The 26,265-nt window shown below is 52.0% G+C and overlaps 9 protein-coding genes across 9 annotated transcripts; 5 read left to right on the top strand and 4 right to left on the bottom strand.

The window, feature by feature from the left end:
• Nucleotides 1–429: 429 nt before the first annotated feature.
• G6M90_00g013630 (uncharacterized protein) lies at nucleotides 430–2,097 on the top strand (the record flags this gene model as incomplete). The annotated part of the gene is made up of 1 exon (XM_014693673.1): nucleotides 430–2,097. One exon carries the CDS (start codon nucleotides 430–432, stop codon nucleotides 2,095–2,097), a length of 1,668 nt encoding a protein of 555 aa, XP_014549159.1.
• Nucleotides 2,098–2,612: 515 nt separating this feature from the next.
• Nucleotides 2,613–3,640, bottom strand: Tiprl (TIP41-like protein; the record flags this gene model as incomplete). The annotated part of the gene is made up of 2 exons (XM_014693674.1): nucleotides 2,613–2,732; nucleotides 2,807–3,640. The coding sequence occupies 2 exons, from the start codon at nucleotides 3,638–3,640 to the stop codon at nucleotides 2,613–2,615; spliced, it is 954 nt and encodes a 317-aa protein (XP_014549160.1).
• A 1,843-nt stretch (nucleotides 3,641–5,483) lies between these two features.
• Nucleotides 5,484–6,839, top strand: ark1_0 (Serine/threonine-protein kinase ark1; the record flags this gene model as incomplete). The annotated part of the gene is made up of 3 exons (XM_014693675.1): nucleotides 5,484–5,579; nucleotides 5,664–6,650; nucleotides 6,723–6,839. The coding sequence occupies 3 exons, from the start codon at nucleotides 5,484–5,486 to the stop codon at nucleotides 6,837–6,839; spliced, it is 1,200 nt and encodes a 399-aa protein (XP_014549161.1).
• A 386-nt stretch (nucleotides 6,840–7,225) lies between these two features.
• Nucleotides 7,226–8,149, bottom strand: ATP23 (Mitochondrial inner membrane protease ATP23; the record flags this gene model as incomplete). The annotated part of the gene is made up of 2 exons (XM_066129748.1): nucleotides 7,226–7,453; nucleotides 7,544–8,149. 2 exons carry the CDS (start codon nucleotides 8,147–8,149, stop codon nucleotides 7,226–7,228), a joined length of 834 nt encoding a protein of 277 aa, XP_065985728.1.
• Nucleotides 8,150–9,619: 1,470 nt separating this feature from the next.
• On the top strand, nucleotides 9,620–11,322 carry G6M90_00g013590 (uncharacterized protein; the record flags this gene model as incomplete). Its single annotated transcript, XM_014693677.1, has 5 exons — nucleotides 9,620–9,662; nucleotides 9,794–9,981; nucleotides 10,063–10,173; nucleotides 10,250–10,520; nucleotides 10,592–11,322. 5 exons carry the CDS (start codon nucleotides 9,620–9,622, stop codon nucleotides 11,320–11,322), a joined length of 1,344 nt encoding a protein of 447 aa, XP_014549163.1.
• Nucleotides 11,323–11,710: 388 nt separating this feature from the next.
• Nucleotides 11,711–12,384, bottom strand: nip7 (60S ribosome subunit biogenesis protein nip7; the record flags this gene model as incomplete). Its single annotated transcript, XM_014693678.1, has 2 exons — nucleotides 11,711–12,051; nucleotides 12,168–12,384. 2 exons carry the CDS (start codon nucleotides 12,382–12,384, stop codon nucleotides 11,711–11,713), a joined length of 558 nt encoding a protein of 185 aa, XP_014549164.1.
• A 1,179-nt stretch (nucleotides 12,385–13,563) lies between these two features.
• G6M90_00g013570 (uncharacterized protein) lies at nucleotides 13,564–13,704 on the bottom strand (the record flags this gene model as incomplete). The annotated part of the gene is made up of 1 exon (XM_066129747.1): nucleotides 13,564–13,704. One exon carries the CDS (start codon nucleotides 13,702–13,704, stop codon nucleotides 13,564–13,566), a length of 141 nt encoding a protein of 46 aa, XP_065986071.1.
• A 1,651-nt stretch (nucleotides 13,705–15,355) lies between these two features.
• GRS1 (Glycine--tRNA ligase 1) lies at nucleotides 15,356–17,417 on the top strand (the record flags this gene model as incomplete). Its single annotated transcript, XM_014693679.1, has 2 exons — nucleotides 15,356–16,948; nucleotides 17,022–17,417. The coding sequence occupies 2 exons, from the start codon at nucleotides 15,356–15,358 to the stop codon at nucleotides 17,415–17,417; spliced, it is 1,989 nt and encodes a 662-aa protein (XP_014549165.1).
• A 4,308-nt stretch (nucleotides 17,418–21,725) lies between these two features.
• CLA4 (Serine/threonine-protein kinase CLA4) lies at nucleotides 21,726–24,284 on the top strand (the record flags this gene model as incomplete). Its single annotated transcript, XM_014693680.1, has 3 exons — nucleotides 21,726–23,645; nucleotides 23,717–23,816; nucleotides 23,875–24,284. 3 exons carry the CDS (start codon nucleotides 21,726–21,728, stop codon nucleotides 24,282–24,284), a joined length of 2,430 nt encoding a protein of 809 aa, XP_014549166.1.
• Nucleotides 24,285–26,265: the final 1,981 nt, after the last annotated feature.

Raw genomic sequence — 26,265 nt, 5'->3', positions numbered from 1 at the left:
GCATTACTGAGAAAATCACCACGGAATATCCTCCTTTACTATATTTTTTTTATTTTTTAAAAATAAATAGTATAACTCTAAGTACATAAATAGTATAATTACTGGATCCCAGGCAGTGGCCGCTCCGGTGGTCAAGTTCCATCTCTCTGGTCCGTGATTCTGTTGCAGCCCAGACCAAGACGGGCTAGTCCACAGTGTAGCTTCCCGCCCGCGTCGCGACGCGTCTTGGTGCAATGTACCAAAGTACTCACTCAACTCCCAAAATATCCACCTCGATACACGGAACCAGTCAGTCTTGAACAAGACAGCCACAATTCCCGATTTTGATCTCACAAAGTCTGCGTCATTGTCCTCTTTTCCTCATCTCTAGCCTAGCAGCATAAATTCTTGCAAAACAGTCAAGAGCCCAGCTCTGGTACTTTGCCAACCATGCCGCGAGCAAGGCGGGCGCGTCAGGCGCCACCAACGACCGACTCAAATTCCCCCGAGCCCGCTGCCGTAACAGATGACCACGATGAACAGCGCGGCCGTACGAGAGGCCGCACAAGGTCGACGCGATCCACGGGAGCTCGTCTGCGTCTTGACGAGGAAGATGCTATTCGTGCAGCCAACCAAAGAAGGGATGCGGCTCTAGACAGCCTTGCGAACGAGGACCCTACATCTACACCTGGCCCTGATGACACAAGAAGCTCGATTGAAATTGGACGACGCGCCATGGCTACGCCTGCCATGAGAAGGGATACCACTGGCCTGGATCTGGCCGATGACGATGTATTTGGGGACTTGGGCGACAGCTTTGCAGACGGAGATATTCCCGACGCTCCCCATTCAGCGGCCAGCTCCTCTGGGACCCTTGGCCACTTCAAAACACGACCCAGATCCCGCCAGTCCAGCATAATCGGACGCAACGATCCTCCCATCAGGCCCAGCAGCCGGGGTACCAACACGCCCGGTGTCAGCTCCTCCTTCAACATTGGCATCTTCCGAAGACGCGCCAGAGAGCCGAGCATTCTGGCGACATCTCGACGAGCACGCTCGCAAACGGGCAGTATAGCAGGCAGTGCGGCAAGCAGCAGAGCAGGAAGCGTAGCACGGGACTCTGAGCTTGAAAGCGAGGGCGAATTCGCACCAGAAGCTGAATCAACACCTCTGGACCTCAGGCGTCGATCGAGACGTAGTCAGGCACATGTGGCACGCGATCCCGCGCCCTCACCCTCGCCCTTGCCTGAGGGGCGCAGGCGCTCACTCAGAAAGCGAAAGAGCGAGGGAAATGCGCAATCCGAAAGCCCTCGACCCGAAAAGGTTGCGCGGGTCGAAGCCAACGGCGGCATAGACATCAGCAGCGACTCCGAGCTCTCCGAGTTGGCGTCGGCGTCGCCGCCAGCAGCTCACTTTGCCAGAGCGACCACGCCCATCAATATGGATGAAATCAATGCCCCCCCGGCCAGCAGCGACTCGGAAGCGGATGACAGTGTCTGGCCAGATATCCACACACTTGCCAAGAGACACCGTCGCCCATCCATCAATACGCCTCTCAGAAACAATAGGGACGACCTATCCGACGTCTCCTCACCGCCATCGCTGACGCACTCTCCCAACTATGGTACCCGGACCCGAGGCTCTAAACACCAGCGTTCTCAGCAACCCACCACCGCTGACCTTACAAACCTTCTCCCTAAGCGGCGATATAAGCATAACAGGGAAGAATCTGACATTGACACCGAAGGAGAGGACGGCGAGGATACCAGACCACGACGCGGAAAAGGCAGTCGCCCACCAAGCAGAACTACGTCCCGTCAGGGACGCAATATCCTCAAACCAAAGCAAACCCCCGTCTCTGTGCGGCGCTCCGCCAGGACAGCCTCAAAAACACACCACCACGAGGAGGACAAGGAGAATGAGAGTGAGGAGGAGCAGGATAACAGTCAGTTCCAGCCCCTTCCGGACGATACGTTTGATGTCGGGGCGTCCGTGACAGAGGATATCCAGAATGCGGATGAGCTGAAGAGAGCGAGTACGAAGTTTAAGGAAGTAGATAGATGGGAGCTGTCGTTTGAGGAGGTTACCGAGCCGTCATCGCCGCTAGGAGCGCGGTGAAGGTGACAAGGAAAACTTGATGAGTTATGGATTGGTGGTCTAGTGCAGGTGGGAGGTTGTTTACGGTGTTTGGGCGTATGGGTGCAGGATGGGAAAAGGGGCCCGGTGATTGATATTAGTTTAGCATCATGATTTTGTAGGGTGTGCTAATTTTTACTGAATACCCATGCGGCATACGGCTTGGCTAGTGACTATTCTGACGCCTTGTTCCCTGGGGCTTTGTGTGGGAATAACGTTGTCGTACCAGACTCTGTACTTGTCAGCAGGTTTTGATGACCAACAAAGAAACTTGGTTCGTGCGCATGAGCCTCAACTAATGTCGTCGACGTGGTAGCAGCGATATTCTTGCCGACTCCATACTTTATACAAACATCTGACGACCTCTCTTCGCTTTTGAGCTCGCCTCGTCCCATGGGAATGCGAGCGGCAATGCGCAATTCCTACCTATAACGCCATGATGTCTAAATACGCAATTCATATCAATCCCATCTGTCCCCATCTACTCACCCCGCCGTCTACTTCAGGCAAAGCGCCTCGGTCTGGTGTTGCACAATGTCCAGCAAGGGGTCCAACTCGTTTGGGTTTCGCAAGACAACAGTAATGTCATCCGGTAGACGCCCTGACATGGCAAGCTTCTGGGCAGGGTTAGCACCCGACTGTATGGCAAATACACATACAAAAAGGAAAGAAAAAAGGGACCAACACGCACCCGCTTCACGTCGTCAAACTTGGCCTCCTTGGCGGTATACTCTCGCATCACCTCGTCGGTCTCAAAGTCGACGTATATCCTTGTGTCGCGCAGTCTGACGACCACATTGTCTAGCCTCATGAACAGGCGGCACAGGATCAACATGCGCTGCTGGTGGACGCGCACTTTGGCGCTGTACATTGAGATTCCGTTGTCGTCCAGCTCGCTCTCGTACAGAACTACCTCGTCGAAGAAGAGGATCGGGTCGCGCCTCTTTAGTAGTTCGACTGGTATCTTTTTGTCTGTCGGTTGGAACTGCGGGACGATTGGGCTGCTTGCAGCTTCGGAAGAAGAGGGTCCATCGTATTGCTGCTGCTGCTGCTGCTGGCCTGCCACGCCCACGGTTCCCGCATAGGTGGTGGAATAGCTCCAGTCGTAGGGCTTGACAACCTCTTTGATGTTTTGTGTTGTTCCCTCTCGCGTGCTCTCCCAGTCCCGCGCGTAGGCTACCTTGAGCATGTGCTTGTCCGTCTTGTCCACGGCGTCCAGCGCATCTGGGGTGTTAAACTCAAAGTACCACTTGGAGGGTCTGTGCAGGATGGACACAATGTTGTCGCCGAATATCATCTCCGGCATGGGGATGCCGATCTTCTCGGTGAGGTGGTCGATGGCGCCGGCCTTGGAGATGGGGAGCTTGCGGGCTGAGATGGTGAAGTTTCCTTGGGAGTGGCTCTTGGTAGCGGCTTGAAGGGCATCGCGCGTGGGAAACGGCTCGTTGACGTCGTTGATATGGTTGAGGGTGGGGGGACGGCCGGTCGGCCCCGGGGGGATCGGGGGCAGGCGGCGGGACTGCATTGTGGCACGCTCTTGCGAGATTTGCTTTCGACGGTGTGATGAGGATGGCCGAGTTGCGAACTCGGCCGGATGTGACGCCGGGAGGTTGAGGCTTCCATTCTTGTCAGACTTGAGGGGCCTGGCGGGGTTCTCGGCGGGGTGGGTCGTTCCTGGCGGTTTTGTTACTTCCGTACTTGGAACACCTGCTTCTTGATGGGAAGTGTTTAATTGGCGGCTAGCTCCTGCCCTCGATTGTTCTTTTTTCTTTTCTTTTTTGGTTCTTTTTCATCTTTTTTTCCCCTTGTCTTTTTCCCCCTTCCGTATGACTATAATTATTAGGTTTCCTAGCCCGTGCCGGCTCCGGCCGAATGCCCACTTGTGACTTGGCCAGCAAACGTAGACGACTGCTCATCATACCCAGCAAGCATGTAAGTTGCGATCTTGGCTGTGCTAGGCTTGCATGGCTTTTGAAATATGTATGTGATGCTTTGTTCATGCCAAAGCTAATGTTCAGATTAACGCAACAAGATTAGTCGCGGCGGATTATACGGTGAATCATACACCCAAGATTGGAGTCCATCAAAGGTCCTACTCGCAAGCCCTTTTGACAGGCAGATGTGTTGAATACAATAGTATATGGCGCCTTTTCAACTCAGACCCTCTCAATGCCACCGACGATACAGCTTCACAATGACCTTTTCTGTGCCAACCGCAGCTGCAATACTCGTGCTCTCATAAACAGGCTCACACATTCTGGTGAATTACGATTTCCAACATGTAGTGCTGCATGTATGAAGGCGTACTCTGCCGTATCAAATTCCAAATGTAAAAAAGCATTAAACTTTGGCCCGGCTTGAGGCGGACGCTATGTTGGCGCTGCTGTAAAAAAGCCACCTTGGTGTGTATAGAGTCATACTGTATTTCTAAATTCATCTATATATACATATTCATCCTCGTCCTCTCATCCTTCTCGCAACATCAGAAACCATCACTTTACAAATTTATCTCAGAAACGGAGAGAACCATCTACTCCCACCCTTGCACAATCAACTCAAGGACAGGCATATACTACTTCCCATTCGTCTTGTTCCTTCTACTACAACGGCATCCGCCACACTTACCTTGCTCTTATTTCGGACTCAAGCCCTTGGAGCGTCAGCAACAATGCCGCAAGAAGGAGTGCGCAGACAGCCCCGGGGAAGGGCCCCGAGAGCTCCCCAGACGAATCCCTCGCCTCCAGCCCCCGTCCATGACCTGCCTGTGGGCCATCCGTGTCGACGAAGGTCTCCTCCTCCTCCCCCTCCTCCCCATTTTCGCCCAGTCACTTCACGAGACGAAGTCTTCAGATATTTCCAGTGGAATAATGGATTGCTCTATTTCGTAGAGTGTGTCAATGGAACTTCCTACTATACTGAGGTTCCTGGCTCTAGCTGGTATTACGTGAGCTGCCGACTGGGTTGGTCCGCCTCGGGATACTAGCTACTGATCGGGCACAATGCCAGATTACATGCAGCAGTGCCGCTGCATATATGGGCTCACAGCTAGACATGGCCTGGCCCAAACCGGAGGCGAATGAAAAGTCGTGGACAATACAACAATTTAGCTATTCTGATTCTTGAGCATGTCATTTTTTCCTTTTTTGTACTACAGACACCCCCACACATGTCTAAGACGGCGATGGAGCCGGACGTTGTCGTTGCTGTGGCAACCCGAAACCCCAACTGTTTGGCCTACCCCATCCCGCAACGGCCCTCGCCCTATCCCACAGCCATTATCACAAGTGCTCCTTGTTGCGCTCTCCCGCCCTTTGCGCAAACTTGCTAGAGCTCCTTTTCGATACACCGTCCGGTTTTGGGGGTTTCCAATGGCTTCACGAACCCTCGAGACGCGCTTCGAGCGCATGACCGTCCAGGACGAGAATGATCACGGGGAGGGCACGAGGCTCTACGCAAAAGGCAAGGTAAGCAAGCAGCCCGCAGACGCCGGTGCTTCAATGACGAGAACGAGCCGTGATCGCTGACACCGGGTCTCTTCCCCCCCTCAGACCGTTGTTGCCTCATCGGTGGCAGCACAACAACTCTCCCTCGGGAGCAGTCGGACAAACCTGTTCAAAGTGGCACTTCAGTCGCAGAGCCACAATGCCGTCGCCGCCGTGACTCTCCCTTCGCAGGCTGCCCAGCGGAAAATCAACAACCCGGCATCGCCTACCCGCAAGCCATTGCCGTCGGCGGGATCAGCACGCACGTCGGAAGAAGGGCCAGAGGCGGCGGTCGGCAAGGCCTCCTCGCTGGCAGAGCAGCCCGGCCTGCCGAAGCAGTTCCACCTGGGAATGTTTGAAATCGGCCGCCCCCTCGGCAAGGGCAAATTCGGCCGGGTGTACCTTGCCAGGGAGCGCACCACGGGCTTCATCTGCGCCCTCAAGGTCCTGCACAAGAGTGAGATCCAGGGCGGCGGCGTCGAGCGCCAAGTTCGTCGCGAGATTGAAATCCAGAGTAACCTCCGCCACCCGAATATTCTCCAAATGTTCGGCCACTTCCACGACAGCAAGCGCATCTTCTTGATTCTCGAGTTTGCCGGCAAGGGCGAGCTGTATAAGCACCTGCGGAGGGAGAACCGCTTCCCGGAGTGGAAGTCGGCTCAGTACATTGCCCAGATGGCCTCGGCCTTGAGGTACTTGCACCGCAAGCATGTTATTCACAGGGATATCAAGCCTGAGAACATCTTGGTGGGCATCCACGGCGAGATCAAGATTTCCGACTTTGGCTGGAGTGTGCACGCTCCTAATAACAGGCGAAAAACCATGTGCGGAACGCTGGATTATCTACCGCCTGAGATGATTAAGCCTGGGTCGTCGGATAATTATTACAATGAAAAGGTGGACTTGTGGAGTTTGGGGGTTTTGACGTATGAGTTCCTTGTTGGAGAGGCTCCGTTTGAGGATACGCCAGTCATGACCCAGAGAAGGATTCAAAGGGCGGATATGTCGATTCCGTCGTTTGTGAGCCCGGAGGCTAGTGACCTCATCAAAAGAGTACGTATTTTATTCATCTATTTCGCTCCTGGCCCGGTGGGAATATGCAGTTTGGCTAACCTGGGTGACCAGCTTCTTGTCCTTGACCCCGAGAAGAGAATCTCTCTTGAGCAAGTCCAGGTCCACCCTTGGATTGTGAAGCACTGTGTTAAAGGAGAGCGAGCTACCAACCGTGAGAAGGGGCGTTGAAGGAACGCGGGCATACACACAACTTATTTGGCCTTCTGTCGGGGTTATCATTGTCACAAACAAGGGCGGAGTTGGTACACAGCAACAGCAAAGTGTTTTGGATTCGTCGGCATGTTTTGGAGTAAAGGGGTGTTCGTTCTTTCTTTTCTTTTCCTCTGTTTTTTTGGTTTTCCACTCCCCCCCCCCTCCCTGTCTTGTTCGGGGGCGAAAGGGCGCGAATATTTCAAAAGGACCAAACGATATGAAGCAAATCATATTGAGCAGCTCGCGTGTTTCAGGGTATCGTTATAGCATTGGAATAATACAGACATGTCTAACATGACGTCCTCCTGTGGGGAGATTACGTGGTATTGTTACAAGTTTAGTCGTTCAACTAGGCCTCCTCATCACCTGTATACCTCGTCAAAGGGTCTCGTATCGGAGAAGCATGAATCCCAAACTTCGTTGACAACCTTGGTCGCCTGTACGTCATCTTTGCACCGGGGTCGGGCCATGACGGATTGTATTGCCCGTCTTCTGACGCAGTTTTGAAATTGTTGCGTGACGGACCACTGGCCTCGGGTGAAGGCTTCTCTTGTCCATCGACACTCGCCGCTCAACATTGAAGCTCGGATCTGGGAACAAAAACATGTTAGTACGGCCATAATGATGCCTCGGTCACAAGGGACCTGGTGGGCTGCGAAAAGCAGGCTGTGCAGACTAACCTCGGTGCATGCGGCATGCTTCAAGTCCTTGTCTCCTACCCAGTCCATCTTCCATCGCAAGTGATCCCACGCATGAACCATTTCGTGTGCCACCGTGTCTTCCATGTGCTTACGGTCTCGCACCTCATTTGCACATATCAGGATGCCATGGTTCGGATCGAAGCCGCCGGCCTGGCGATTTACCGTGCCATCCTCCTCCAGGACAGAGGGGCATCGACGGCAATGGATGTTGGAGCGGTCCAGCTTGCCATTGAGGTCTTGGATCTTGTCGGAGAGGAATCGAACTACGGGGGAATACGTGAATAGCCAGTCCTTGTACTCTTCACAGCGTTTGCAGTCGCGCTCCTCGTGGACCTTGTACCGCCATTCTCTATAGTGAAACTTGCCCTCCGGGGTCATCTGGTTCGACAGGATCTTGAAGTAGTTCATCCACCATTTCGTCTCGGGATCGAAGCCAGTGCGGGCAGGGTCATTGACCAATTGCTTCGGCCGGGCTGGCAGTTTTCCATCGCTTGGCGCGTCAGCAGCAGCAACCTGGAGCGAGGCTGCGGCTGCTGCGGACGTCGATGTCGATGTCGACGGGGGCGTGGCGCTCGAAGACGCCATTGCGGTTACAACCCAAGGTAACCCGAGGGCAACCCAAGGCAAGTCCAGTTGCTTGTTTTGCTTTGCCTCTCAACCCGTCTCCAGGCAAAGGCGGAGTCAGCCGCCTTGGTTTTCTGCGTCGGTTGATCTCGTCCTGTATATATTAGGTGTGGGTGAGGCTGGCCGCTGACTGGATATCGCGATTGGAATAGAGTGGATGAAACGCCGCCCCGTACCATGTACCTGGCAAGACTCTGCAAAGCGAGAGCAACAGGGCCGGCCGGAAGGTTGATATTTCGTGCGGTCGTTGGAGTGCGTGAAATCCCACCGCAGCAGTGCGCAACTGTGGTTTAGCGTCTTGCAGCTCCAGCAGCTCCAGCATGGACATGGATTGCCTCCCTCGAGTGGTCCAAGGAGTGAGTGGATGGGGCTGGCGGTGCAAATTTCTGCCGCGCCGCGCCGATCGATGCAGCCTTTTTCCGAAGAGGGACAGGCGAGCTGTCTTTGGGCGGGCGGTGAGCAGGCCAGGCCCACAAGGGCACAGGGGCGGCTCTTACTAAGGCGCGAAAGAGTGGTCCTGCGACTCGCAGTGTCGCAAAAAATACGGACTCGGTACTGCTAGTCAAAAGATACCTTCTACTTAGGTACCTAGATACCTACCAGATCAGGTACCTGGGTACTCAGGAACTTATTGAGACGCTTTTTAGGGGCTTCGTCCCTCTCTACTAAGTATTCCAGGTAGCGGGAATCTTAGGTAGGTACCTAAAAAGGTACGTGGCCTGGTTCTAGTTCCAAGATGATTCGTCCATTGGCTGTTGGTACAGAGTATGTCCCTAGGTACTCCGTACTTCGTACATTTGTTCCGTACTAAGTACGGAGTACATACATCAGCTCAGAGTACGTACCCAAGTACCTCGCCAGGCCATTTCACGTGCAGCGAAACATTCGTCAAGGCTTTTTTGCCTGAAGTCTGCATGAGTCGGCGCGACTCTAGCAGCCTATGACAACTGACGCAATCTGAAAGCGGGTCCGAAGTCGGGCTGGGATGATGCTTCAAATCCAATGAGATGGTCTGGAGACGTCCAAAATAATGAATGCCAATGCCCATAGGGGATGCAACACCGCGCCAAAGCAAGTCTTCAAGATGACGGACGAGGCATTTACGGAGTCTCAAAGTAAGTTTGCCAACATGTGAGAATGCCTGTGACGTATGGGGAGCGCCGTCAGGACATTGTACCATGTACAACTCTGCAGAGTTTTGACAAGGAAGTCCAATTCGCAATGCATTGTATGGCTCCATGTCAGCCGACTCTCCTCTTGTTCTTCTTGTTTGCTTCGCTTCTCGTTTCTCATTTCTTATTTTTATTTTATTTTCCATTTCGTCTCAAAAAGCATCCTGTTCCTGTCTCTTCAAAGTTTCTGTTTAAAGCCTTTCATGGATCTGGTCTTCCTCACGAACTTGCTGACCCCTGAGAATCAAAAGCCGCCGAGATGAAGCGGTCACGACATCAACAGACAATTGTCATTAAACTGGGTACGTCTCTGAGACAATTAGGCCCCCTTCTTTTCTACCTATTCAACGGAAATGGCCTACCGTTGTCGCCGTCATGTCTTGTTATTCTTCATGTTCCAGACGCTGCGTCTAACACGGGTCACATTGTAAAGGGACGAGCTCCATCGTGGACGAGAAGACTCATGAGCCTCTTCTGCCCATTCTTACCTTGATTGTGGACACTGCATTCAAGCTGAGAAAGAATGGCCACAGAGTTGTCATCGTCTCCTCCGGAGCTATTGGCGTCGGCCTCCAAAGAATGGAGGTCGACAAGCGCCCCAAGCATCTCGCTCAACTCCAGGTAAGCTAAAAGCGAAGCTGGATAATTATCCAACGGGTAGTAACAGAGCTTCCTCTCGCTAACATTCATTTTCCATGGTAGGCTCTGGCAGCCATTGGACAGTGCCGTCTGATGAGCCTATGGGACAGCCTGTTTGGTCATTTGTCACAGCCAATTGCTCAGATTCTCTTGACTAGAAATGACATTGCAGATGTACGCCTCTCTCTTGGGCCTCATCTCCCTTCTTATCCTTCGCTTTCGGACCGGCACTAACACAGCTGTGCACTAGCGTACACGATATCTGAATGCTCAGAATACAGTCAACACACTTTTGGACATGGGAGTCATTCCCATTGTCAACGAGAACGATACCCTTGCTGTTTCTGAAATTAAATTTGGCGACAACGATACCCTCTCGGCAATCACTGCGGCCATGGTTCACGCTGATCTCTTGTTCCTCATGACAGACGTTGACTGTCTGTACGACAAGAACCCGCGAACAAACGCAGATGCCAAGCCCATTGAGATTGTAGAGGATTTCTCCGTTCTCGAAGCAGATGGTAAGCCTTCTTCCCCGCACTCCATCGCAAGGTTAAATCGAGAAGTGGAAACTGATTAGCATCCAAAATAGTATCAAGTGCCGGTTCCTCTTTGGGAACAGGTGGTATGAGCACCAAGATTATCGCTGCCAAGCTGGGGACTCTGGCTGGTGTAACCACGATAATTACCCGGTCTTCCAATCCGGGGAACATCCTCGGCATCGTGCGTTACCTGCATACGCAAAAGGTCAGCAGCAGCTCATCTGCATCTGACTCTGATGACCAGCGGAGCCAGCATGGCGAGCCGCCCTTGTCTCATACCACCACCTCGTTGAACCTCATGGACCCGTCCTCCCATGTGGACGATGATGCGCCCCCTCCACTGCACACGCGGTTCCTACCTTCGAGCGACCCGATCTCAGATCGTTACTTCTGGTTGCTGCACACTCCCCACCCCCATGGCACCCTGTTCATTGATCAAGGCTGCCACAGGGCCTTGATGGACAAGGCTGGCTTGCTTCCCGTCGGCATTGTTGACGTTGCGGGAAACTTTGCACAACACGAGGTGGTCCGCATTGCCGTCGTCACCCGCAGGTCGACCCCAGGACCTGACGGACACATGTGGGACGGGGAGCCTTTGGAGGTTGGCCGTGCCTTGGTGAACTATGCCTCTGCGGAGATTACGAGGATCATGGGACACCAGAGCACTGACATTCAGAGCATCCTTGGCTATGCAGACAGCGAGTATGTTGCTCAGCGGTCTCACATCGGCTTCTATAGAAAGGATAGCCGTCCTGTGACTCCCATCAGCGATCTTTTCTGATGACGTTCACGGCATGTGCCGTCGCAAGGCACCCTTTTTCCCACATAGCGTAATTTTGTTCTTATTTTTCGGACACGGATCGACTACAGTTTGTGTTCAGAATATACTACAATCACAAGAGAAGTGATGTTAGAGATATTGGCATTGGCAGCTTTTGCATTCCTTTTTTTTTCCCTCTTATCCATAAAAAGATCAACATTTTGCTGTCTTCGGACGTAATATCCCTGCATAATATGGTCAACTCGCAATCTGCTCTGGTCCCATGTGAAAATCTGTCCTTTTTAAACGCCTATGCAGTGTAACAAGAATGATGCCCCAAATGAACCAAAAATAACGCCAACCATCATCCACGCTATCCATCATCCTTGTTCCCCCCCCCTCCCCCGTCTTAGGTCGTAGCAAATAAGTTATCCTCATCACGCAGATACTCCCCGCAATCCGCCTGCCTGAAACATGTGACACCCGTCGGGTCCAACCGCCGAGCCTCAGCGGTACTTCTCGCCGTGATGCCAAAGCCCAGCGGCGTGTCGTTCATGTTGTACACCACCACGCCCTGGTGCTCGGGGCAGTCGTCCGACCATCTGCCTACGTGGGCCTTGACAATGTTACCGCCGTAGAGGAAGGGCATCTCGCCATTGGGTCGGACCCAGACCTTCCATCGGGCGTGCTCGGAGAGGATTTCGAGGGCGGTGATGTGAAGGCGGAACTTGCCGGTCTTGGTGAATTTGCCTACAACACGAGAAGAAATAACGCAATCAGTATAGGGACGGGGAGTTAATTATCAAGGGAGGAGGGCAGGCTTGGCAATGTTTTTTGTTGTTTTGTCATCGTGGTGCAGGACGTACCAATACAGGTTCCCAATGAGAGAAGCTTGTCACGAGCTATCGACGTAGCGAGGTTGGCGATGGATAGGCGGACGTAGTAGACCCGGTCCTTGTTTAGGCGGAAACAGAAGCGGTCTCCGTCTGAGAGGGGCGCAATGAGGTTCTTGAGAGAGTTGCCGGTGTAGTTGGCTAGCTTGGTGAAGAGGACCTTGGTCTCTTGCTCTGTGAGCGGCCGCATTTTGGTAGGCGCACAGGCGTGAATCTTGGGATTTCAGAGACGGCTATATGAGCAACTGATAGTTTTTGGACGGGCGATTAGGTATCCTGTCAGTCGGATTGTCACGAAGTCGTTGTCTAATAGTTGAAGAAGTCGGTCTGGCGGGCACTAAGATTAAAAAGGCTGGCAAGAGAGTTGAAAAAAAAAAGGCAGCCAGTGCTTCTCCAGGCTTATCGTGAGTGGGACCAGCAGATAAGGAGCAGCCTAGTACGGAGTACAACTGAGGTTGGTGTAGGTATATGATTGGCTGAATCGTTTCTTGTGGAGTTTACCAGATGCAAGTGATGCTATGGCCATATCGAACCTCTGACGTTTCTAGAAGAACGGGTAGTTATCGAGATGCAAGAACGATAATCTTTGGTCTTGGCTGTTTTTAAAAAGTCGATGTCATTACTAATCATTTTGACTTCATGTCTTGAATTGCCATGGTTCTGCTAAACGTGGTGGGCTTGCTGCAACTGCCCAGCTCGTCTGCCATGAACGAAGCACCGGACATTGAGAGTTTCTGTGCAAGACTTGGTGGAATGCGTGGTGCTGACGAAGAAGACAAATTTTTGAATACAAGGTGCACTCTAAGAATGGGGCTTTGGACATGTAACCTGCGACGTCCGGCGGTTGCTGTAGATGTTGGTCCATCTCACCAACTCTGTCGTTTGTCTTGCTGTCCGCGTGCCGACTGGCAGCATACATACCTAGGTGCTTTGAGAAGAGGTTTGAGTCGGTCTTGATCATGCCTCCCTCTTATTTATACCGGTTTTTGGCCTGCGGTTTACACTGTTTACAATTTCTTCTTGTCTGCATATATATACCGTTGCAGGCGACGACTGCCCGTTCTAATCGGCCATGGAGAAGCCATCTCAGCCTATGGCTGAGCAAGATCAAACGTCTAGATTTACTTACTTTAGACCCTAGATTCGGAAGGCACACGATCCCGCAGTTAAGTTTGAAGAGTATAATTACTATGCTTACCAGACGCGGGCCGAGGAACAGGCTTATGTTGCGCCCAAGACAAAGTGGCTTAGGCTTCTATTTGATCACCACGGATAGATATTCTGTGCCCATATGGAGTCGGCTTCGCAATGGATATACACTAGGATGGGGATCAGGTAAGCGATTTCGCCATCTTGTACTACCCATCTATCACTTTGTCTTGTCTGATTCGAGGTAGGAATTGCCTTCTCCGCGATCTTTGGCTTCATGGGCGGCTACAGCGGCCACCTTATCTGGCGAGTGTATCTCGGCGTCGACAGTTACCAGTTCCCGGCGAGGGATTATGGTCATCTTGGGTTCTGCACCTGGGGCACGAGCATGCGATATATCACCAACCGTCTCCAGGCACTAGGGCTTCTCCTGATTCTCGGACAGGTTACAATCCAGTTCGGTCAGAACATTTCTCAGATGTCGCAGTTTAAGCTGTGCTACGTCGTTTGGATTTATCAATATTATTTCTGCGACCTGCTTGTTGAATTTGACTTATACCCTCCCACCACTGTTTGCACTAGGATACGGTATCCAACGTCACGCCCCGCGGGGGGACATGGGTGAAGGTTTCGATCCGACCACGGGAGCAGTGCTTCGCAACAGGGGACGGATTCAACGACTGATGCGCGGTTTCCTGAGCGGTGGTTTACCTCAAGTGTCTGTCAACGTATGGTACGTTGTATATTTCTTGGCATCGCTATCGATGTGTGGTCTAGGCACATACGCTGCCATTGAAGGTGAGTTTTAAAGTGTGAAATGGCCGGCGAGATTGGCGGTGCTGACAAATGATGATGATTGTTGTCAGGCATGGTTGAGGCTTTCAAGCAGCCGCAGTTAAATTCTGTCTCGTGCGTTTTGCCTCTCAATTTGAATGCTTAACCCGGGGGGTTGTCTTGTTTCTGGCAATGCAAGTATGTCTTTTCTGCGACATGTTGTTGGTGGCGCCTAGATTGCAGATCTATATAGCAGAAAATACTGCTGTCGTACAAGTATGGTTGACTTGGGAGCCGTGTAGTGTGAGGCATGGAAATTGACATGAAACGAGACACCTATATATGCCGAACCATCCTATGAGGCACAACAGTGACAGTACTTAAGTACCTAGGTAGTTCGGCAAGAACTGCCAGCTGGAGACTAGACCTGTAAACCTGTTTGATGATGTGCCGGGACTCTCGAGTGTGTTAAGCGTGTCGAAGATGCCGAGTGATGGACATAGTACGATGCGACTCCAAATATTTGAATCTGCAAGCAAATTCATCAAGGACCAGTTGAGTCTGACGGTATTGCCTTGAAGGAGCTTGATGGCTCCATTTCCGTCGTGCCTCAGGCTGTGAGGTGCCAGGCCCATGTACACAACCCTGCCGGGCTGGGTGTGTAGGTACCTGGGTCTGATGGAGGGGCAGCGGAATTGACTTCTGCTGGCGCCTGAGTTTTTCCCTCTGGTTCAATGTTTCCATCTGGCAGGCGCGACCACCACCACCATTTTTCACCTGTTTCCGTCAGTACAAAGCTCCCTCCGTATCGGCGCCAAAATCGGAACACCCACCCTCAGGCGCTCCCATTCGCCCCTCTGGCTGCCCAAGTTCCCACATCTGATGTGTTAGGGTATTGCGGCCTTCCCCTGGATCCATTTCGTTAGGCCTTGCCTTAATCGGGAGTCACACACAGAGCCGTCTTCGAGACGCTTCTAACCCCACCATCCAGTTCATCGAGGGATCAAGTGCGCCAGAGTTTGTTGTGACTCACGCACTTCGTTCCTTGAACGCCTTGATATACGCAGTGGATGAAGCCAATTCGAATTTTACCACGTTCTTCCTCTTCATATCAATCTTCCTTTGTCGCCAGCAGCATATTTCGTCGGTGCCCAGCGACCTGCCCGCGCCACTTTTCCGTTTTTCGAGCCCGCCAGGCTTACCAGGTGCCCAAGTCGCAAAAAAAGCAGCAAACCGCAATGACTACAACGGCAACGACCCTCAAGGGTCAACCCCTTGACAAGCCCGTCCTCGATGCCATGCTGAGGCGGCGCATGTTCTACACGCCCTCTTTCGAAATCTATGGTGGTGTTGGTGGTCTGTATGACTATGGTCCTCCGGGTTGCTCCCTACAGGCCAACATTGTCGATCTGTGGCGCAAGCACTTCATCCTTGAGGAGGATATGCTCGAGGTCGACTGTACTGTCCTGACGCCCCACGACGTTCTCAAGACCAGTGGCCACGTCGACAAGTTTGCCGACTGGATGTGCAAGGACCCCAAGAACGGCGAAATCATGCGAGCCGACCACTTCGTCGAGGCGATTCTCGAGGCGAGACTAAACGGCGACAAGGAGGCCCGTGGTCAAAAGGTGGAAGAGAAGGACGATCCCAAGAAAAAGAAGAAGAAGGCCAAGTCCGAGGCCGTAAAGCTGGACGATGCTGTTGTCCAGGAATACGAAGAGGTTCTGGCCAGAATCGACAACTACGACGGCCCTCAACTTGGTGAGCTCATCAAGAAATACGACCTCAAGAACCCGGCCACCGGTGTCTTGCCGTCGGACCCCGTTTCGTTCAACCTCATGTTCCAGACTTCAATCGGCCCAAGCAGCAACCTTCCCGGCTACCTGCGCCCCGAAACTGCTCAGGGCCAGTTTCTCAACTTTGCGAAGCTCCTTGAATTCAACCAGAGCCAGATGCCCTTTGCCTCTGCCTCCATTGGCAAGTCGTACAGAAATGAGATCTCGCCCCGCGCTGGTCTGCTCCGAGTCCGAGAATTCTTGATGGCCGAGATTGAACACTTTGTTGACCCGCACGGTGGCAAGAAGCATCACCGATTCCACGAAGTTGAAGACGTTGTACTCCTCCTCTTGGATCGCGATACCCAACTTTCCGGTAAGACGGATACCAAGAGAGTAACCGTCGGCGAGGCAGTCAAGTCTGGCCTCGTGGACAATGAGACTCTCGGCTACTTCCTTGCCAGAATCCACCTCTTTCTGGACAAGATTGGTGTCGACCTGTCAAAAATGCGCTTCCGTCAGCACATGGCCAACGAAATGGCTCATTATGCCTGCGACTGCTGGGACGCCGAGTTGCTCACTAGCTCTGGTTGGGTCGAGTGCGTTGGTTGTGCTGATCGCAGCGCCTACGACCTCTCGGTCCATGCCAAGAAGACTGGTGCGCCTCTTGTGGTTCGTGAGCGTCTGGAAGAGCCCCTTGTCATCGAGGAATGGCAAGTAGATATTGAGAAGAAGAAGTTTGGTCCTTTGTTCAAGAAGGATGCCAAGACAGTGGAGACGGCTCTGCTGGCCACTTCGCAAGAGGAGCGGGAGAAGCTCGCCAAGCAGCTCAAAGACTCGGGCAAGATTTCTTTGGACGTTGCCGGTGTTGGCGATGGCAAGGTTGAGGTCGGCAGTGATACTCTCAAGATTGAGTTCCGAAAGAGAATCGAGAATACGAGAGAATTCACCCCCAACGTCATTGAGCCTTCATTCGGTATCGGTCGTATTCTGTACTCTCTGATTGAGCACAACTTCTGGACTCGTGGCAGTGACGGTGGAGATGAAGCCCGTGGCGTGCGTTGCCCCAAACCCCAACTATACTACGAATCACATATCATTACGAGATGCTAACTGAGCTGAACAATAGGTCCTTTCATTCCCTCCCACAGTGGCTCCTACTAAAGTCCTTATCGTTCCTCTATCGAACAACGTCCAGTTCCGCCCCATTATCAAGAAGCTCTCTCAACAACTCCGACTTGCCGGTATCTCTAGTCGCATCGATGACTCGTCAGCCAGTATTGGTAAGCGATATAGCCGAAATGACGAGCTTGGTACTCCCCTCGGCATCACTGTCGACTTCCAGACCCTCCAGGACGATACCATTACACTGAGAGACCGCGACTCCACAGCTCAGGTCCGAGCTGAAGAATCCAAAATCTTGGATGCTATCAAAGCTCTTGTTGACGGCTCAAAGAACTGGGAGAAGGTGGCTTCTGAGCTGCCCAAGTTTGAGGGCCAGGAGGTGGAAGTTGCCGTCCGCTAAAACGAAAGGCAAAGTTGCACTCGTGAAGATGATAAATAAGCCGGTGTGATGAACGGGAATGTAGGCCGGTCGTGTGAATGGGAATATACGCAGGTTTATATTTACTTGCCGTTCTGAGCGAACGTAGAACCGCGTGGCATATAGCTTGTTTTAGAGTCAATCTAGATGCTGGCTTCATAAACGAGGCTCATATGAATATCTAGTCATTCAATTATCGTACAATCGGCAGCACTACATCACGTCCGGAATCTATGGCCAATTCTTTCCTGGACTCTGATTCGGCCAATATCCGGGGGGGCAGGGCGTATTTTGGGTCATATTACAATTACAATTAGAGGGTGGAGGGAGAGATAACCAGCAGCGTTCCCAAAATATCAAGCATCCCCTAACTATTGAATTAATACCTAAATATATAGGTAAGGTAGCGGTGGGCGCTATTTGTGTAGTAACCTCCGCACTCTATAATTTAAAGGGGCTTGTAATAAGAAGAGTGTGGGTTCTACCCCTTGCAACTGCGTGTAAATACATACTGGATGTGTGTGTTTGGATGCCTCGATATTGATTATCTCCGTGTGTGTGTCCATCCATGTATGTCATCATTATGGAGCTCGAGTCAGGGGTCGAAATACAACGGTACAGGCCCTCAACTACTCCCGTAGCTATTGTGGGAAACTCGGATGAGGACGGTGGACCGAATGACGGCGATCTGCAACGAGCCCGGTGGACGGTGGGCACTAGCAAAGCGGTCGTGCGGGAGTTCAATAGCAGGGCTGTGAGGAGGCAGATGACTCTCTGGTGGTGTTTTGTTAATGGAGCATTTCTTGCATTGAAATTTTGTTACTGCCAAGATGACAAGATGGCTTTCCGACTTGCCGGTTACAGAATTTGTTTGTTCGTTTGAGGTAGCATCTGTAGAGATCGCCCACCACGACGGAAGCCAAGGTGGCTGGGACCTGTTTCTCAAACTTGGGTCAGTCGCAATGAAACAAACAGCAACCGACTCGTATCTTTTACGTGACTTTTTCATCTAATTAATATGAGGGAGATTAGTCACTTTTTGAACAGGCCTGAATTTGTACAGAAGTGACCGGCCCAGTCGGATGGTTGGCTCGGGCAACCAAATGATGGACGTGGGGTGCTTCTAAGAAGCACCCAAATGTATGTATGGTAGGGTAGATTTGTCAATCGACAAGCACACACTGGTATAACCCAGTAGGAGTAGAGCAAACCTTGCAGGACTCCCATGGCACGCGATATCGGTGAGGCATCTGACATAGTCAAATACCAGTCGCTCCCCCCGGACAGATTGATTGAGGAGGGGGGGCCATGTTGACCCGCAGGACAGATGGTGGAATGTTTGAGAAAACACGAGCTTTTGACAGGCGTCGTGTTCCTAGAGAGCCTCAGGACATGCTTATTCAGTGTTTTGCTAGTTGCTAGTAGTTCTTTTTGAGTTTCAACGACAAGTAAAACAAATTGCTAATGTCTGGTGGCAACTGAGACGATTGGCTTGACAGAAAGGTGGGAAAGGGAAAATAAGAGGGTGTTTCATCTTGCCGGCCCCTGATTGATGAGTGCGACAAAGGCGTAACAACAGATTTCAGGGGCCCAGGACCTTTCCAAATTCAATACAGCGGATATAGAGTATGATTTCTCGAATTCAATGAGGAGTAGGGAGGCACGCCAAAGATGCAATACGGCGAAACTGCTGTGGCTTGAATAAGACGCCCGTGAACAGCCGCTACCTCGGTCCGATGCTGAGGAAGCAGGCAGGAGGACGTAATAGGGAGCAGCGTTAAAATAGCGTCAAGTCAAGCCGTTGCAGAGTGAATCGAGTCCCGAAACTGACGTCGGCATTGCCCGCATTGCCTGCAGACGAGCGAATGGACGATAAGACAGGTTCGTTTGCGGTTTGACCAGGGTCGACAAGGTAAATCCTGTGTCTGGAGCATCTGGAAGCGCTCCGCCTGCAAATTTGACAAAAGAATGTTGCAAGCAGACGTAAAGCTGAGTCGTCCTGAAGCGACCCAGCGATTTCCATCTCCCCTCCCCCACTTCGAATGTCACTGGCTGGCAGTGGTTGCCTACCCCAGCTCTGGTGCGGCTCTTGGCCACCTCGTCATGTTGGTTCTTGCCCGTTGCCGCTGGTCCCTGCTGCCGTTCGCCCAGCATTAGAGAGGGGCTAGGCGGCCCAACCATGTTCTGAATCTTTGTCCAGTGGCAAGTGTGCCATGCGCCAGCCAACAGCGTTGGCCACAAACTGGCGGGTGGTGCCTTCCCTGACACTCGCATCAATTCATCTCCACACCTTGCCAAGACGAGTAAGTTGTCTGGTGATGGCTGCACCGTTCGTTGCTTGCTCAAGTGAGCATCAATCGATGCCTGCTAGGTACTTTAGTACCTAGTAGGTCCTTGGTCGGCGTTTGCAGGTTGGCGACTGAGAAAATGGCATCTGACTAATTTAAACAAGAACAAGTGAGCACAGCTTGATATTACTACTTACTTAAGTAGTACTACTGCAAATTCAATACCCTGTGCTCTCGGTCCTTGGGGTAGACGATTCTCAGACACGCAGGGAATCTGTACTTTTAGCATAAAGTACGGAGTACGGAGTTAGTACGTACGTACTTGGCAACTTGGCTACTGGATGCATGCAGATGGCAGATGCAAGACTCTGTGCTCCGTGCTCCGTGCTCCATGCTCCATGCTCCATGCTCCGTACAGTTCGTTCGAGCCAACCCACCATGTTCCTGGCCGACAAAAGATCTCGTACGGCCTCAATGCCCGACTCTGACGCCTCAGATGCCCAGCCCCTGTTGACGCCGCCCTCGTGCTTGTATAATGTGCCTGGTGTCAAGTAATGATACAAAGAGGCTAGCCAGTAGTAACACATATGAAGCCCTGGCTCAGCGCCAATCCAACACAGCCCACATGCCCTCTCTCGCCAGCACCGCCCAATCTGCGATTGATTGCGCGAAACGCAGCCCACCTCTAGTTTCGGTGGTGTCGACTTGGTGTCGGCGCTCGATTGCACATACCAACTACTACTCCGTAGGTAGGTGCACATGTAGGTACCCATGTGCTGTGTAGCATCTCCGCCTCTGGATATGTCCTCCGTGCTGTGCTCATCATAGTCGCAGCCCGTGCTCCGCCCATCTCCATTTCTGCCCATCCCTCCTTGCCTCGTCGTCTTTGGCTGCAGACCTCCCTCCTCCAACACTTTCATGCTTCAAGTCGCTTCTCCGGCTTCCGACCGCTTTATACCGTCGACGCTCTCACTGTCTGTTTGCCGGCGACTCTGTCTTGGTTCTCATTCGTTTTCTCCTCTTTCTTTTTTTTTTTATTTTGGAAAAGGCCCGTGGTTATTTTGGCTGTCGCCTGCAATCAAAACGAATATCCCGCTTCCCCTCCCTCCTCTTGGAATCAATACCCAACGACCCTGGCACTTGACCGCTGCTCCTGAGCCAGAGAGGCCAGAGAGGCCAGACGCGCCAGAACAATCAGTAGCCCCCAGGTTCATGCGCCGGCGCCCCTCTTTCGTCTCGACTTCACCACAACGTCAGCAACAGTCGCCCCAGACTGCGGTAGCGATTCAGAGGCAGGCGGCCTGGTTCTAACTTTGTCTCGTTTCTGTCTCCAGTCGCTTCTTTATTTATCACGTTGTACCCTGCAAGTATCAATTGCGCCCTGGCCCAACTCCCTTCTGCGCTCTGCCTGTATCTGTATCTGTATCTGCTTGGCTAGACGTTGAACGGCAGTCCCAGGGGCTCTGGGCATTCGAAACGGACGAAACCGGCGGCATCACATTGCATATCATAGATCGACGTCGGCGCGTTTTATTTTTGCAGCCATGGCACAAAACGGGTACGTAGATGTCGTTTCGGTTGTCGTCTCCCCGATCCCTCAGCTGCATTCAACCCGTAATACAGAGCCAACCACTTGTCACCACATCCACTACTATTCATAAGGCCCTTAAGACCCTGCAGGGAGAAGAAACAAAAAGAAGTGCTGCCCCGTTCATGAGTGACTTTCCGGTGTCTGTAAACTGGCCTTGGCTCGTACGGGATTTCACTATCGGGCTCTGCGGGCAAGGAACTTGATTCAATGGTCACCCATTGAATCATTGCCTCGCTCCGTCAGAGTTCGTTTGGCTTTACTTTACTGAGCAACCTTATGATATCAATTTCGAGCTGACAAGGTCTTAGCCTCTATTCCGCCAGCCAGTTCATGAACCCTGGCCCGGCTCCCAAACCACCTACAGACAGACCTCGACTTGCCTTAACACCCAGTGCCAATCTACCCGGCAACATGGCGAACATGGCCATTTCACCTATTCGAAGTACCGCCACATCGACGTACACCGGCTCTACCATCTCCTTGCCCATCGCTCGCCAGCAGTCTAATAACATGGATGGTATGGGGGGAGTTGCTGTCAAGAAAGAAGGATGGGCATCGGTCAAGGAGAGCAAGAACTTTATCCAACCTTGGAAACAAAAGTATTTGATCCTTCGAAAGGAGTCTCTCGACTTCCACAAAACTGAAGGAGGCAAAGTGTCTTATACCCTATATCTAAAAGATGTTGTTAATGTTGGCAGGGTTGAGGCTGCTGGTACCATTTTTGAAATCAAAAGAAAGCCCGATGGCGCTTCGAACAGCCCGGGTGACGACGATGGCCAAACAAAGACCCTACATATCAAAGTCAAGGGAGATGATGAACTCTATGAGTGGATTGACTTCATCTACGGCGCGTGCCCTGGCATGGGTGGCGTGAGCAACCCGACCAACTTTTCTCACGCAGTTCATGTTGGGTTTGACCCCCAAACCGGCGAATTTGTCGGTTTGCCGCCTGAATGGTCGAAACTACTCAATTCATCCGCAATCACGAAGGAAGATTATGAGCGCAATCCCCAGGCTGTATTTGAAGTACTAGACTTCTATACCGATCTTGCGAAGAGAGCCGAAAATCCCAACCAGTATTCTAGCATGACTCCTACTCCTCCAGGGGGCATGCAACAAAAACAAATCGGGGCCGCGGCCGGGGCAGGTATCGCTCCTCCTCGTCCGGCCCCTCCGACACCAACGCAGCGAAACATGAGTTATGGTACTACACCTCCCCAATCTAGCAACGGCCAGCAAAGACGCCCTACTCTCGGGGACCAGCAGCAACAGCGTCAGCAAATGCAGAACATGGCTCCCAATTATGTATCTCAGGACGCCCTCAGAGAGGAGCAGCGTAGGAAGCAAATGGAAGCCCAGCGCCAGCGTGAGGCTGAAGACCGAGAACGCCGGGACATCGAGGCTTACAATGCATCCCTTCCTAAGAACAAGGTGCCCCTCGCCCAGCAAGAGATTGGTGGTTATGGTGGTACTTCTGGAGGCTCACCACATGGCGATCGATTCAACCCTACTAGAGCCGCTCCCCCAGCGCCGAAGCTATCAGGGAGCCCAGCAAATGGTATGCGTGCTCAGAGACCAGCTCCTCCCCCACCATCATCTACTTCCTCGCCTCGCCCTCCCCAAGCAGCTCAAGCAAGCTCCTCTCGCGACCCTACCGGTCAATCCTCCAGAATCCCCCGCAACGACGGTTCGCCAGCATCTAGAAATCCAAATGGTACTCAGTCTCAGCCAAGACAACCGCAGCCGGCGCAAGGTGTGTCACGCTTGCCAGCTCCTGTCAAGCCGCTGAACGTGGCACCTAAGCCCAGCCAGGCTCACCCAGCGGAGGGAATCAAGGCTGCCGAAGCAGCCCTCACCGCCAAGCCCTCACCGTCGGAGCGCAAGCAAGACGTACGCATGTCGACAATGTCGGAAAATGAGGTCATGGCCAAACTCAAGGAAGCTGTGTCAAAGGATGACCCCAACATGTCATACTCTAAACAGAAGAAGATTGGTCAAGGGGCTTCTGGCTCCGTGTATGTGGCCAAAATCAAGGAGACTGCTCAGGGTGTTGCCCGAGAGGTCCTGCGGCAACAGGGTGCCCGAGCACAAGTCGCCATTAAGCAGATGGATCTTGCCCATCAGCCAAGAAAGGAACTGATTGTAAACGAAATCATGGTCATGAAGGACAGTCGGCACAGAAATATTGTCAACTTTCTAGATGCTTTCCTACGAAACAGCAATCAGGAACTTTGGGTTGTTATGGAGTATATGGAAGGTGGTGCTCTGACGGACGTCATTGACAACAACCCATCCATTTCTGAAGAGCAGATTTCGACCATTTGTAATGAAGTAAGTTATGTTCCTTGTGACTCGCCCACAAAGAAAACAAGCCACAGGCTTGCTAACATTTCATTTTTAAGACCTGCCACGGATTACAACACCTTCATTCTCAAAGCATTATCCACCGAGATATCAAAAGTGACAATGTTCTGCTGGATGCTCGGGGAAATGTTAAAATCAGTTAGTTTGCTTTTTTGAAGTATGAAAAAAAAAAGGCAGAATGCTAACCTTACAACAGCTGATTTTGGATTTTGCGCCAAGCTCACAGAGACCAAGTCGAAGCGAGCCACCATGGTTGGAACACCATACTGGATGGCGCCAGAAGTTGTCAAGCAGAAGGAATATGGCCCCAAAGTCGATATTTGGTCATTGGGCATCATGGCCATTGAAATGATCGAATCTGAACCGCCATATCTCAACGAGGAGCCTTTGAAGGCTCTATATTTGATCGCCACTAACGGAACCCCTCGCCTCAAGAAGCCCGAAAAGTTGAGCAAGGAGCTCAAGGCATTCCTCTCAGTCTGTCTTTGCGTAGACGTCAAAAGCCGTGCTTCGGCTGATGAGCTGCTGGCACATGACTTTCTGAAATACGGGTGCCCACTGGGCAGCTTAGCAGAGCTCTTGGCGTTTAAGAAGCATGCGAAATAAACAGTACTATCTTTCTAGGTGCATCAAATTTGGCCCTTTACCAAACAGGACACCGCACATTTTAAGGATCGATTTGGCTAAATTCGGAATGACATGCATACCGGTTTAGCAAGAATGACGTGAATATTTCGGCGTTTGGGTTGGGATTCAGAGACAACCGTATCTGCCTCTTGAGCAAGCGTCTGACAAGTTTGGTGCTTGAGGGATCTGTGACTGAGAAAGGATTGTGGTTTTGGTCACATGGGTTTAGATTCAGGACGTTCCTGTACTGGGAGCTCTGTAAGAGGAGAGGCAGACATATAGTGGTGGTTTAGAGGGAGTTTGTTGAAGTTGCAGCTACAGTGGCGACTTGCATATTTATGGACTCTCAACCAGCCTGGAGATACATATTAATACTAAATAGAGGATGTGGTCATGCAATAGGATACATCATTTATGCAAAGTGTATTCCCCGGCTCTTTTCACATTTGACACAGGTGAAATGCAGTATATGAGTCATTGCTGACAAAATCCCTGGGCTGTCAAAGACAGGACATCAGGCAAATACAAGAAGAATACTGGGTAGGTGTCTCGGCGGGTTTCCCATCTCGCATCTCAAGGCACAAAGGGAGGCTCACGTGTGTGTTTCAGCATCACTTGTTTGGCAGATCTTGGATCGCCCCAAGGAATGCAGCCCGCGATTGGTGTGCTTGACGATGAGCCGCTATCAGGTTGACAGGTCAGCGGGTGTACACTACGGAGTATTCTGTTGAAGGATCTACGATTGGATATTATTATCACGCAAGTCTTTATCCGGGCAGGAAGCTCCGCTTCACGTTCATTCCTATGTACCTACCCTGAGTCGGGAATGAAGTGCATGCGTGCCTACCTGGTAGATATCTGAGCATGGCCCGGAAGTCGCGAACAGGAAGCTGCGTGTTCGAGATGATGATGTTCGTTGAATGCTACATGTAGGGCCACCTACCTACTTCGACGTACCTAGGTTGGTACCTCTTGCACCTTCATGCACCTAGACATGTATGTATCATGGCCAGGGGCTGAAGGTGGGGAGGGGGGTCTCTGGGTGCGGGTACCAGACGTGATGTGGAGCCGGAGGGAAGGCGAAGGGGATCAGGGCAGCCACACCAATTGGCAATTGGCTTGGTGGACGACGTTTTATACGTTGACCTTTTTACTCCCGTACTCCCATGTGGCCCTCGAGTTGATGATGCGCCAATGGCATTCATGGCCTGTCCCCTGAAATAATGCCCGACTGAGTTAGCCAAGACGGGCGAGGGGGGAAAAGGGGGGTGACGGGCAACGCAAGAGGTGTGCCTGGCCGGGGTTTTGTATTGAGACGCCTGGCTGGCCACAATCATCAGGGCCGCTGCCCCCCTGGCAGATTCACGTTAATCATACAATGTATGCCGAGAGGTCTGGACGGGAGAGATGATGTGCAGGCGGAAGAGGGAGGCTAACATATCGCGTTCCGCGGACGGCATGGTTTGCGTGCGATGATGCAACACCATACGGGTAAGGAGGCTTTACCCTTCCTTGTACCCTCTTGATGACGCATCAGAGAAATTGGTTGACGATTCGAGAAGATATCTGATGACCCAAGAAGCGGATGGGCTGTGAATCGTCATTGGGCATGATCCGTCTTACAGAGTACACCTTTTTTTTTGGACATTTATCATTTACTAGGGGCAGGGCTGTCTGTCAAATGTAGCCGGAACAAAGGGGGCGTGCAAGGACTAGAACCACGAGGTTTTACGCTACGCTTCAACAGTTTGTTCGTTGTGAACAGCCGCCTATGTATCTATATTGGGAGAAACAATATGGACGGCGTGGTCTGGATACTCACTGGAGGCAGACTGCGTCTTGGGCGTTGTGCACGGATAGCGGGACGAATTACATGCATAAAGCTGGGCTTCGTATCTCCCGTATGCACAGCCGTTTATATTACAGCTTGAGCAAACTTGGGTCTAGGTCCAGGTAAGCC

The sequence above is a fragment of the Metarhizium brunneum genome, chromosome 1, assembly GCF_013426205.1.
Source record: "Metarhizium brunneum chromosome 1, complete sequence".
Lineage (NCBI taxonomy): Eukaryota > Fungi > Ascomycota > Sordariomycetes > Hypocreales > Clavicipitaceae > Metarhizium > Metarhizium brunneum.
Note: the sequence above shows the minus strand (reverse complement) of the source record. Positions and strands in the feature narration are given on the sequence as shown.